Source organism: Crocodylus porosus, unplaced genomic scaffold, assembly GCF_001723895.1.
Source record: "Crocodylus porosus isolate Cpor-Errol unplaced genomic scaffold, CroPor_comp1, whole genome shotgun sequence".
NCBI lineage: Eukaryota > Metazoa > Chordata > Crocodylia > Crocodylidae > Crocodylus > Crocodylus porosus.
In genome coordinates this window covers 50,908,143-50,920,773 of record NW_017728950.1, presented here as the reverse complement: position 1 = coordinate 50,920,773, position 12,631 = coordinate 50,908,143, and the positions used below count along the sequence as shown (strand labels likewise).

General features: G+C 39.7%; 1 protein-coding gene across 5 annotated transcripts in view; it reads left to right on the top strand.

Moving 5' to 3' along the window:
- CCDC171 (coiled-coil domain containing 171) overlaps positions 1-12,631 on the top strand; it is a 304,988-nt gene that overhangs the window by 66,078 nt on the left and 226,279 nt on the right. For all 5 annotated transcript variants that reach the window (XM_019555118.1, XM_019555120.1, XM_019555115.1 and 2 more), the window contains 2 exons: positions 171-263; positions 1,670-1,830. In XM_019555118.1, coding sequence (XP_019410663.1) covers positions 171-263; positions 1,670-1,830 — 254 coding nt within the window. The remainder of the gene's footprint in view (positions 1-170; positions 264-1,669; positions 1,831-12,631) is intronic.

Genomic DNA, 12,631 nt, shown 5'->3' with positions numbered 1-12,631 from the left:
AATGCTTCTTCACGCTCTGATTGGTTGTTTGTCAGCCAATCGGAGTGCGATTAAAGTGTTACAGAGAGACAGACAGACTCAGGCTTTTAGAATATACATGCACACCCATTTTAAGAACCACTTTATAAAACTATTTTTAACATTTGTTTTTAACTTAAACACCTTTCTAGGCAGCTACAGTGAGAATAAAGATGTTAGAAGAAAACATTGAAGCAGAGAGAGCAGCACATCTGGAATCCAAATTCAATTCTGAAATCATTCAGGTAAACCAGTGTCAAATATTTGCAAAGTTGCTAAAGCCACAAGTCCACAAAAATTCTTGTAAACCTTTAACTTGGAGTGAAATTCCAGTTGAATAGAATAACTCTTATGCACGGGGTTATCTTTAGCACAAGTGTCTTTACCAAATTGGGTCTTAGTATTGTAGGTGGCTGTGAGTGACTGTAGAATTAATATATGAAAGCATTTGAAGACTGGCAAGGTCTACAGTGCAGATGAAAATAATCAGAAATCGTATTTAAATAAAACAAACCCAATGCCTATTTAGAGGGAATTCTTAGTATTAAATTATTGCTTTACTATTATAATTATGTTTTGTGAGGCATTATCAATAGAAGTGGATGAAGTTTTGAAAGCTCTTGATCAACTGTTTCATGGTGGGGCAATTGTAATTCTTTCATTTTTTTGCCTGAAAATGATGCTTTTTCAAAGAGCTCATTTCAACTTCTGACAAGATTATAGGATTTGGTTGATAGTGATGAAAAGTAGTTTTGTGAGCAAACATAGTACATATTGTTGAAATTTTCAGATTTGATTGGTAAGAGGGAACTGTTTTTATCTTTTGCATATACAGTTAAGTTAATCTCAGTGTATTTTAAAGAGAAAACATGGAAAAAATAAACTGTCATTTTAATGATCCTATATTAAAATAACAGGTAAGGACATCTAACACTTCTTGTTTTTAAAACTGAAGCTAAAAATCTAACTTTGTTTTTGCTACTAGCTATTTTTTATATCTTAGTCAACATATAGAATGAAAACAGATTAACTACTGTCATTTTGCAAGCAGTTTTGCTTTGGTTCTTGTGGCCCTTAATTGTTGCTGCAATCATTTATTTTTTATGACCACTACATTATTAGAAAATGTGTTTTCCTTTTTCTTTCTGCAATATATAAAGGAATTCAGAGGGCAAAATTATTTTGCTGTTAGAGATTTTTTTCCCTGTCAGTCTGTCTACCAAGCAGAAGCTACTGAAGTCTTCTTAGTTAATATATAGAGAATTTTTATATATTTCTGCATTCTGTGGAACTCTGACCTTTTCTATTAATCCCACACTTCCATGAGTATCACGTTCACGTAAAGGGTAGAAATTTCCTGACAAACTTTACCAGTATATTTAAAAAAAAATACAGATTTAACCGAAGTATAGTAGAAGCACCTTCTCCTTAGTTACAAACTTTGTTGTGGTTTAGTTTGTTTTTTTTCCCTCTATGTAGTCATATCCTTGCGTATGTTGTCTGTGTTCAGTACTTTCGTTGTCTATGTGCATACATATGAATGTCCTACAGAATAATTCTTGTTAAACTATAACAGCAAAATAAAACATTATTGAAGATTAATGATGCTTTTTATCCAACTTGCTTTAATTACTTTCTTAACATTTGGCAGTTAAGGGTTCGAGACCTTGAAGGGGCTTTACAAGTGGAAAAAGCCAGCCAAGCAGAAGTTCTCTCAGATTTGGAAATGATCAAGAAAGAGTTCAAAGAGGTAGAAAATGCATATGAGAGAGAGAGACATAACGCCCAAAAGAGTTTAGAGAAACTCAATAAGTAAGTTATTGTCTAAATGTATTTGTAAGCTGGTGTAGCAACATGTATACTAATGTGGCTTACCTCCATTACAGGTTGCAATCACAATTTGTATTCCAATATGGTATATATCCTTCATAGGTTGCAGTTGCTGGAAGATGACATGATCACACACTTGCAATATGCTTCTTTGCTTTTTTAGTATTCAGACAGCTGTGGTGAGCAAAACAAAGAATCTTAAAATTGTTGGAATCTTCAGCATATCTAAAGAAGGGGAAATGGGCATCCTTGTGCCTTGGGGAAATAATGTGTATCCTCTTAGTTTAGAGCCTCTGCTTCATAGGAAGTAATGCATAGGACTTTTCTGTACCTACTCACTCTCTGGTGATAGGCTATTGCATTGGAAAAAAAGGTGTTATAGTACTGGTACTTTAGCAGACGTGCAAAGAGTAGAGGAAAGTCCTTGTCAAGCTGAAAATGTGAGAGGGAAGTGGTCCTGGAAAAAGAAATAAGAAGTGGGTATGAGTGATTAATATATAATGATGTCAAACATAAATAAAAGCTGCACTAATTACAATCAGAAAAGGGTTTTTTTGGGAGGGCTGTTTTTTTTAAATTTACCCCTCCCCCCCAATAATTGTGTGGGGTAAGGAGGCAAAACAAGAAATAAAATTAGAGAGTAGGCAGGGAAAGAACCGCAACTAAAGTTAATTGACTACAACTTGACCATAAATCTATAGAGGAAATGCACTGGATTTAGTTTTCATGGGGTTTTAGTAAGAGGATTCTTTGGCTTCCCCTCTACTTGAGGAGCCCAGGGTGTTGCCCCTAATATTCCTTTTACCAGAGACCCACAAGGATTGACATGACCCCTTATCCAGTTTGGTATCATGTGAACTTTTAATAGTAATCCCTAAGTTTATTACAAGTATTCTTCCTTGCAGTAGAACCTGGCAAGTGGTTCCTTCAGGTGTTACAGTAGCGAACTTCGGTGGTACCGGCCTCAGATCCTCTGCTGGGTATGTGGGATGTTAGAGCATGCTGGGATGCTGGCGGACTTTGATTTAACTTAAACGAGGAATGGGTCTGGGACAGAAGTTTCATAAACTGTCTGATGCTACTTTCAACAAGGTTTATCTTAAACCAGTTTTGGCCATTTTGAAGCTGGTTCATGTGCACTGAACTTATGTTCTGTTATAGTTTTAAACCAGTTTCTGATCACTTAAACCGGTTTGTGTCACTTCTGTCCCTAGCTCTAGCGAGCTCAGTGCAACATTAGTTAAGATATGGCTGAAGTGGAGAGATTGAAATCTGTTGACAACAGTGGCGACGTGTAGGTGGTGCATGTGCATCCCCTGACAACCAACATTCCCCACTTAGACAACAGGCAGGTGGGAGTGCTGGTGCCCCCCCTGAGAGCACCAGCCAGGGGGTAGGGGCCCCAGGAGAAGTGCCCCGGCACGTCTGGGTGTGCCACTGGCACTTCTGGGTCAGTGTGCTCGGCCTTGGGGGGATTCTTCTCCCTGCCCTCCAGTGGGGACAATTGGGTATGGTTGCTGACTGGCCTCTGACTCAGGAGGCACCAGTTGCCCATGGTTGATAACATCTGCAAATAACATCCAACTAAGATAAGCGTGATCCAGTTTAGCCAGTCTTCTTTGTTGCCTAGAGCCTTGCTCTTGGAGTTAGATTAGCAGAACTGATTCTAAATAAAGTGGTTAAATTGAGAATGAAGTTAAAATTAAACCTTTAAGTATCCTCTGTTGCAAATTAGACGTATTCAATATGTCTCACTTAGTTGTCATTTAATATTAACTTGACCTTTTAGTGTTGGAAAAATAGATTTCATAGCTGCTAATGTTCATTCTGGTTTAAATATAGTCAGATAATTCAAGCTAAATGGCAAACCATCCATGTTGTATGCTAAACCAGGTGGTGATCCTGTGAACAGAATAGTATATGGTCATAGAATGAAAGGCAGTATCATAATGCAGGGGGGAGCACTTTTTTTTTTTTTATTCTGACATTTATAACCTGAATGCTTTACTTTGTAACCTTAATGCTGTTTTATTCAGTTGTGTATCTTATTACAACGTGTCAAAAGACAAAGACTGTTCCCTGGTTCAGGATTTGGTGTTTCTGAACTTGCACTGTACAAACAAGAAAATAAGCTTTAGGAAATAGTTCATTTTAAGGAACTGGACTAAATTAAGACTTTTTTTTTTCTATCCTTAACTGCTTGGACTCCTTAACTAATTGGACAAAAAGTTTGAGACTAATTCAAGTTCATTTTAGTTCTGAATACAATATTTTATTAAAAAATAAGTCTTAAGAAAATAGTCTTTGAAATAAAAATCCTTCCAGTTATAGATAATGCAGTCTGTCCCCTTTTATTCACTATTTTGTTGGTGATCATGCCATTACATTAAACTTTAGGGTTTGAAATTTAGTAATAATAATATAGTAATAGAAAAATAGTAAAGGGTAAGCTTATTTAGGAATGGGGTAGATAGGCAGTGAACTCTACAAACTCCTCTTGATCTGTTAAATTCGAGAAGAGACAAGATACGATTTGTATCTTAATTTTAATCTGTATCTGAGTAGTTACCTCTGTGTTATCAACCAGTCCATTCCTGCTATTTCGGTGCCCAAAAAGGAATGGTTGGGGAGGTTGTCAAATTCTTGAACCTCTTTGTTTTTTAACCTATTAATTCAGAAGTCAAGACACTTGGATATCCAGGAGAATCTCATCTCAGGCTTAATTCTCTTCAGGAATCTTGTTCCTGAACACGTATGCACATCTCAACAAATTTCTTTGCTCTCTGCTTGAGCAGAGGCACTTTTAGCATGTTGCTGTTTCCTTTCACCCCTCCTCTGCTACCTCTGAAGATGTTTTGAGTTGTGATGGTCATGGTTGCTTTTGACAGGGAAGAGGTAATTGATGGATTACCTTCCAGTCAAGACAGCATTATTCCAACTTGGCTAGAATGGAGTTACTTCTCCTGGCATCTTGGGCTACTTTAAACCAAGAAAAAATTTCCTTGTTTTGTCCAGAGAGCTGGTATATCTGAACATCTGCTTCCCCAAGAATGAGGGTCTTGTTCTCCTCCCAGCAAAATCTCCAAAGTAGAAGGCAGCCTAATACTATTCAGTGCATTTCTATCAGAGAGGTAATCTTGTATTTCTTGTAGTTTGTTTTCTTTTTTTTCCCTCAATTTTTTCCTCATAGGGAGATATTCCTTATAGTGAGGCTGCTGGTGATTCTGATACAAATAGGTACACTTTCTTTCTGTCACAATCACTGCACTTGGAAAAGGAAATCTATCCCTGTTGTAGTCTCCCTTCACCAAAATCATGAGAGAGCCTCAGTGTTGGGAGGCCCACAAAGGGTCTGATTTGTGAATAGCTGAAGCCCTAAAAGTCATTTACACAAGAATATAACTGTTCCCTTCAGTTTGACTTCCATGATCCAGATAAAGAACGACTTATTCAAAGCAGTATATATGATAGCTGGTAAGGCAATGCCAGGCATTCTTACCTCAAGACCAGTGCTCTCCACATTCTGCCAAACATGCAGGAGCCTCAAGTTGACTCTTTTTTAGCCACTATGTTTTGAAGAACTGGTATAAAAAGTCAGTGAGTTCAGAACAACTATTTGTGGAGAAACGCACTTCAATTTAGCAGTTCCAGTAGCAACTTTTTTGCTGTTGCATTTCCTCAGGCATGCAATGCTTCTCATATCTGAAGGTGGACATCTCATTTAACCGATTGGGTTTGTATATTCTTCTTCAACTTGTCTTCCTTGGATAGCGTAGTAAATAAGAAAGTATCATGTCAAGAGTTAAGTATTCCTGTTCTCTTTTGGTTTCCATTACTTATTAGAAGAATGCTGGCTAAAGTTGTTCCTCAGATCTCCTCTTTAGTTCTTGGGGATCTGCTGTGTCAAAGTCCACTTCTGAGCCTAGAACAGCAATCTTAGATGTCCTGGAAATAGATGGGATGCTGCTTTGACTGGAGCTGGAGGACTGTTTTTTTTCTTAATCTAAGAACACTAGAAATTAATGTTTGTACACAGCCAATATCTCTTACTTATCTCCCATTTCTGAAAATAACCCTTAATACTTACATTATCACCATATACTCTTCATGAAAGCTGTTTCTTGCCTAATATTGTAGGCCTGCAAAGGACACAAACTGCTGGAAGACCATTTTAGACTGGACATAACGAAAAATTTCTTTACGGTCTGAGTCTCCAGAGTCTGGAATAGACTCCCCCCAGCAGTGTTGCAAGCACCTACTCTAGATACCTTTTAAGAAATGCTTGGATGCTTATCTTGCTGGGGTGATCTGACCCCAGCTGACTTCTTGCCCCTTGGGCAGGGGGCTGGACCCGATAATCTTGCAAGGTCCCTTCCAGCCTTAATGTCTATGAAATCTATATCATCTTTGATTGTAAATACATTTTCTTTTTTTTTTTTCAAAGTTGATGAAGCTTCTGATGCCAGGGCTGAGTTTAACGTATTTGTCATTTCTCTTGCTTTTCCAAGCAAATTGTTGAGAAGAGATTCTGAAGCCCACCTCATTTCAGAATCTCTTCTGAAGTGAGCAAAGATATTCGGCACCCTATGTGCCTCAAACTTTATTAATGGCCAAACAAATGGTCAGTCATCCTGAAGATTTCCTGTTCAATCTCTGTTTTTTGACTGATAATAAATGGGTAATTTATAAGTAGTAGTAATGTGTGTTTAACTTCAGAGGAGAATGGTTATTGTACTTTCCACTGGGAATTATATGTTTGGTAACAAATGAACTATTTCTAAGTAATTTCCTTTTAGTAGTAAGACAGTCCACATAATTGAAAATTTTCTGTTTTCCCAAAACCTCTTCCTTTCTGATATTAATATCTGACTACAAAGTGCCGTCTGATTTTACCTTTGTTTGTCACAATTAAAGGAAGATCCAATACAGCGATTTACATCAAGATTGGAATAATACTGTTTTTGCATGATTTTATGTAGTTAAGACTATGTAAAGACATCTGAAGCAGCTGTTGCATTAGATGGATGCTAAATAAGAATAATCACTTTCAAGTGATAATTATTCCTTAATATTTGCTATGCAATACAACCTATAACCTTATATTTATAATCCTTTCTTCTAGAGGATCCTGTTACTTGGATCCAATTACATACTATATGGTTACTATGTTTATTTGTATGTTTAGAGTTCTGTTGGATATACAAATCAGGCACAGTAAAAACTCTGTTATCCGGCCTCCCCTGGGAATGGAGGATGCTGATTAATCAAATATGCCGCATCTGGTGCACCAGGGCTTTCACTCCCTGGCATCAGTGTGCTGGGAGACAGGGAGGGCGGCCCCACGCAGGCTGTTTTTTCCTGGGCCATGGTCCACAAGGAAGAAGTGGGACTCAGCTCATGGCAGTGAAATCGGAAGTGGGACTTCTGGTTTAGCTTTTTCCACATCCCTCTGAAGGAAGAATTTGTATTGACAAATGCTGATAGTGGAGCTTTCCAGTTGGTAAAGTGCCGAATAACACAGCTTTTGCTGTACCTAGATTGCTATTTGATGCCCTTTCTTGTAGAATATTCACTGGCAACTCGCAATTGTTAAAACTACAAATGCTAAAATTTTATATGGTTTATTTTTAAATATGGTATTTTGTTCACGATCCTTAATGTCATATTTAAAAATTATTGCATTCATTGAATTTGACTTTTAATTTCCGTACCCATTTTTAAAAGCCTTTTTTTATTTAAGGGATTTTTTAACATTAGATGTTAATTTTAAAATTTAACAAAACTATAGGGTAATTATAACAGTGTTATAATTTATTTGTTTTCTTACAAACACGGCAATTCAAGTAATCTCATACCAAGAAATTCTGCTGTGGATAGTTTGATATAATAGGTATGCTCCAATGTCTGGAAGGTAGTTCATCAGCATCTTTATAATTGCCCTATTGTATTCCATGTCATACCCTCATTTGATTACAAATTCAACAGGTTCTTATCAATTATCCATGTTGTGACTTGTATTTTTTATACCTCAGAATGTACCCCATGTTTTCCATGGATTTCCATTTCATTCATTCTTTTTGTTGCCTATGGCTTCTGTTGTTCTTTTCCAATTCTCAGTATAGCTGTTTTTTCATAGTGGCTTTTGTGATCACAAACCTGGATTCCAAGACTCAGTCTATGATAGGAATTTGTACTAACAGATTCTAACCTTGAAATGCTGCTGGAAAAAGTTCAACCTGGCCAAAGTGGGACAGTAAGGGAAATGGAGGTCTGAATCTTTGGAAACAAATTCAGTCAAAAATGTAGTTTCTGTAACCTTTTGACTTTTAAGTTGTTTTAACTCTGAAACACTATGGTTAACAAATGGAAAAGATCCCTGTCTTGAAGTTATACTGTAAACCAGAGGTGAGCAAATATTTCAGGTGTTTACTGAGTTGTGGTGAGCTGTCAAGGGCCACACACACAATCTTTCAGAATATAAAATTTTAACAAATTGTAGATGAAAACAAATCATATACTAAAACTCAAACGTCTACTATAACACATTTTAATTTTATTTAAAAAAATAATTTTGTTTTTTGAGTAGGGTATATATAGAGGCCATTGCACAACAGCTCAAAATAAAGTCTTGTATATTGCGTGAGTGGGGGGTGTGGGGGAGTAGGTGGGGTAGGGGATGTGGAGGCTGCAGGTGTGTTGGGAGCCTGCCTGTGTACTAGGTCCTGGGAGTTGGCTGAGGGTGGAGGGAGGGAGGGAGGGGGAACAGGGGGCATGCGCAGCAGAGCTTGCTGCAGGTACCCCCCCCAATCAGGGCTGCAGCTGCCTCCATGCCACTCTGCATGGGGCTGACCTCTACCTGCTTCTGCCCAGGGTAGCCCACGCTGTACTCCCTGCCTACACCTACTCTGTGCCCATCAGATGACATGGCCCTGGCCCTGGCCAGCATGTACAGCTTCTTGGTGAGGAGTCTTCTGGTACAGGTGCAGCAACCTGGATACTGCTTGGCTCTTCCTGCCTCTCTTTCTCCTCCCCTGTCCCTGATAGGCTGCTCTGGGCAGCAGATAACACAGTGAAGCTCTGGAGATGCATACTGGTCAGCAGATGCCCAACCATTTGTAGGGGAGCTGCAGCTGGGTGGCTCCTGCCCCACTGCATGGGGCTCCAGCTCCCTGCTGCCTTCCACCCATTCTGCCCACCTCAGAGCTGGAGCTGAAGTGTCAGGCACTGAGGTAGGACCTGCCCAATCTGCAGCTTTCCTCCTACCTGGCTGGGCAAACGGTGCCTGGCACACAGCCTCAGAGCTGCTGTTGCTTCCCCACAGGCCATACATTGCCCACCCTTGCTCTAAACACATATGGTGACTGTAACAGGGACTCGGGCAGGAGCCCTGTTAGGCAAGGTTGGGCCAGACTGACCCGATGTTGAACCCTGCCAAGTGGGGAGAATTACACACCCGATACAAGACCGGGTGATTAGCCCACCAAAACCAGCAAAAAAACGGCAGCAGGACACGAACTGATTGCCTTCAGGTACAAGAAGATGAATGAGGAATGACGGAGACTTTAGAGGGGGAAAAAGAAGCCAGACCTGCAATTCAGAAGACTGCTGGGGGTGTGGAACTTCAGTAGAATGGCGGCAGGTCAATCTTAGAGGGAGATTGCCTCTTGGAGAATCTCAGCTGCACTGGTGAGTGCGGGAAGATCCTGAGGCACTGGGAAGCAGATGCCGGGAACCAAGAGAGAGAGAGAGTACCCTTCAGATAAGGTACGGGGTAGGGGTGGGAACTAACCACAAGCCCTGACCCCAATTGGACATTTAAACCCAAAAAGGAGAGACCGACTGGGAGAGAGCAGCCGGAGATTGCTCCCAACAAAAGACGCTGGTGGATAGGGAGAGACACGGGCAATGCATACTGCTAATGAGCTAATTAGTGGCAGAGAATGTTTGCAAAGTAGCTGCAAAGTATCCAGCTTGGAGAGTCCTCATTTGTAACCCTGGCTTCCCTCACTAATGAAGTAATTGGCAAGATTGTTATAGCTCTATCATTTTTATTTTGGAAATAAACTAGCACTGTGGGCTTTAACACCGGGGTGGCATTTATCTATCCTAAACATCAAAGAACACTGATCTCCATTTTTTTTCTTTCTAATTCAAGTCATGGCAGGCTAGTGTAAAGGAGAGACAAGGATAAGATAATGTGTCCTGCTCACAGTGACACCCATCCCAGCAGCCTCAGTTTGGAAACCCCTTGGCATCTGTAAAGATTGCAGACTTCTTGTGAGCTTAAGGATAGAGACCCTGTGATTGATTAATTGGACAAGAATATGCAGGATAATTGTACTGGCCCTCATGCCTCAAGAAGAGAGCCAAGGGTCTGCCCTCTCCAGGTTTACTTTTCTGTACTAGGAATGTAGGTATTGCATCACAAATGGGTATGATATAACATTTATGGTAGGGATGTTTTGTACTTCAGGATGACTAATTTGTGTTGTCATATTAATTTAATGGATATGGGTGAAGGATTTCTTTTTTTGTACTGATCAGTGGGAGCCTCTAAACCAGTGGTTCTCAAACTTTTTTTTTTTGTGAACCATTTGAAAATTGCTGAGGGTCTTGGTGGACCACTCAATAAACTCTTTTTATTGTACAAATCAAAGCACACAACTCATATTTTAATTTCAGTAGTCTTACCTTACAAGTACAGATATTCTTGATTGTTCTGCAACCTTTTTGTGGACCACCTGAATGGAGCTCCTGGGTCAGGAGTGGTCTGCAGTCCGCAGTTTGAGAACCTCTGCTGTAAACCCAGGTCAGTGGTGGAAGACTAGCTTTAAATGTGGGGTTTGAAGAACAAAGCTGCTAGTTACACAAGATGAAAGAATTGTTTTTTAATGGAAGTCACAGAGACGTGCCTGGCAATAAAAAGTGGTGTTAAGAGAATAACAAGGGGTTGTGGAGCTGGTGTGGTTTAGTATTGTTGGCCATTTCTGGAGAAATCGGTGTCAGAATAGCTGAAGTATTGCTTCTGAGTTGTTGGTTTTTTTTTTTCCCCCCCTCCACATTTTGTCTGCAGAACATTGCTGTGGATGAGAATTCAGTGCCACTGTACAGGCAGTCCTTGGACTTATGACACAATTGGTTCCTGAAAGCCACGTCTTAAGTCGAAATGTTGTAACTTGGAACCAATTTTCCCATAGGAAACAATGTTATAAATGGGGGATTGGTTCCTTAACCAAGGCCTGATATCTTATTTTCACCAAAAATAACCCAGAATTTTGTACTCAGTCAATGATAGATGAGTAATATAGCTACATTAATGTATTTCTATTGTAAATAGCAATCATATTGATTTGGAAGGACTTCCCTGAGGTGACTTTGCTGGGCTTTTTGAAGGGTTATTGGCTCGAGTCTTCTCAGGAGTCTTGGCTGCTTTCTTAACGAAAGTGTCCAAGGAAGTTTGGACACGTTCTCCAGGGAGATGGGTGATGCAGTGAACTTGTTCGCTGGTGTGGCATGGTGTCAGATCAAGCATCGTAAAGTGGAAACTGCCATCAAATTCGAAAAAGGGTGTTAATTTATAAACATTGTAACTCCAAACATTGTAGGTCAAGATCTGCCTGTAATTCATACTTATTCTTCATCCGTCATCTTACTTCTTTCTGTTGGTGATCACCCCTATTAAAAGGTGCAGGGGGTGAGTGTAGGCATGCTTTGCTGACTAGTAGGTATGTTGGTAAGCTATACTGTAGATACTAATTGCACCCAGGGAGCAAATGAATGCACTAACCACAAGACTGAATTTCTCTGCAGCCCTTTGTAGCCATTTTAGGATCAGTCTCTTGAGAAACCTAGAGATGAATGGAGTAGTAGACCACCTTGTGTGTTATTGAAAGCTGAAAGAAAAAAATATTTGGAGGGACACCATCACAGGAAGCCTTGAAGATGAGGAGGCATCATCATAATGAGGTGGAAGGACATAGCAAATCATTGGAAATATGAAGAGCGGATTAAAATGAACATAGATGTGATAGAGATTTGTTTATATTCTTAATTTTAGTATGCTGTAGAGTGAGATGCTGGAAGCTCACAAAAGAGGATTCCAGAAATACTTCCCTTTCTTCATAGCCTTGTAAAATAACTTGCCTCTTTCTTCAGCTAATCCTGCTTTCTCTACTCCCATAGATTCTTTATGATATGTTTAGGAATAAAGGAAGCTGTTGACTGACTTAAACCTCCTAGTGTCTAGCACAGAGGTTTTCACAACAGCATTCTCTGCAAAGAAAAAAAAAAAAAGGAAAGAAAACCCAAGACCCTATCTGTTCTCCTATTTTTGGAGCTGTTCTTTTGGAATTTGAGACTGGCATATTAATCTCAGAGCTCTGGCTGTTTTTCTTGCTAAACCCAGTTAATCCCCAAACTACTGCTTCAAAAATTAGAGATCAGTTTGTGTTGAAAAACTTTTAGTCCAAACACACTTTTGGTGCTAAATTGCTTTTTTTACTGGTCAGAGACTCTAGGTATATGGGGTTTTTTTCAGGCATGATTAGCTAACAGTAGATGTATTAAATATATGTGACGTCAGTTTGTTTATTAAATATTTGCTTGTTCCTGAGAGTTCTTTCCTAAGTGTGGCGGAATGCCGGGCTAGCGGTTCCGGCACCGCTTGGGGAGCTGCGGGCTTTGCGGAGCGGGCGAGCGCGCGGCTTGTGGGGCGGGATTGGAGGTAGCTTTATAGCCGCCCTTGAGGTTCGCCGAGTTGGCACAAGTAGACGACTTAGAGTAA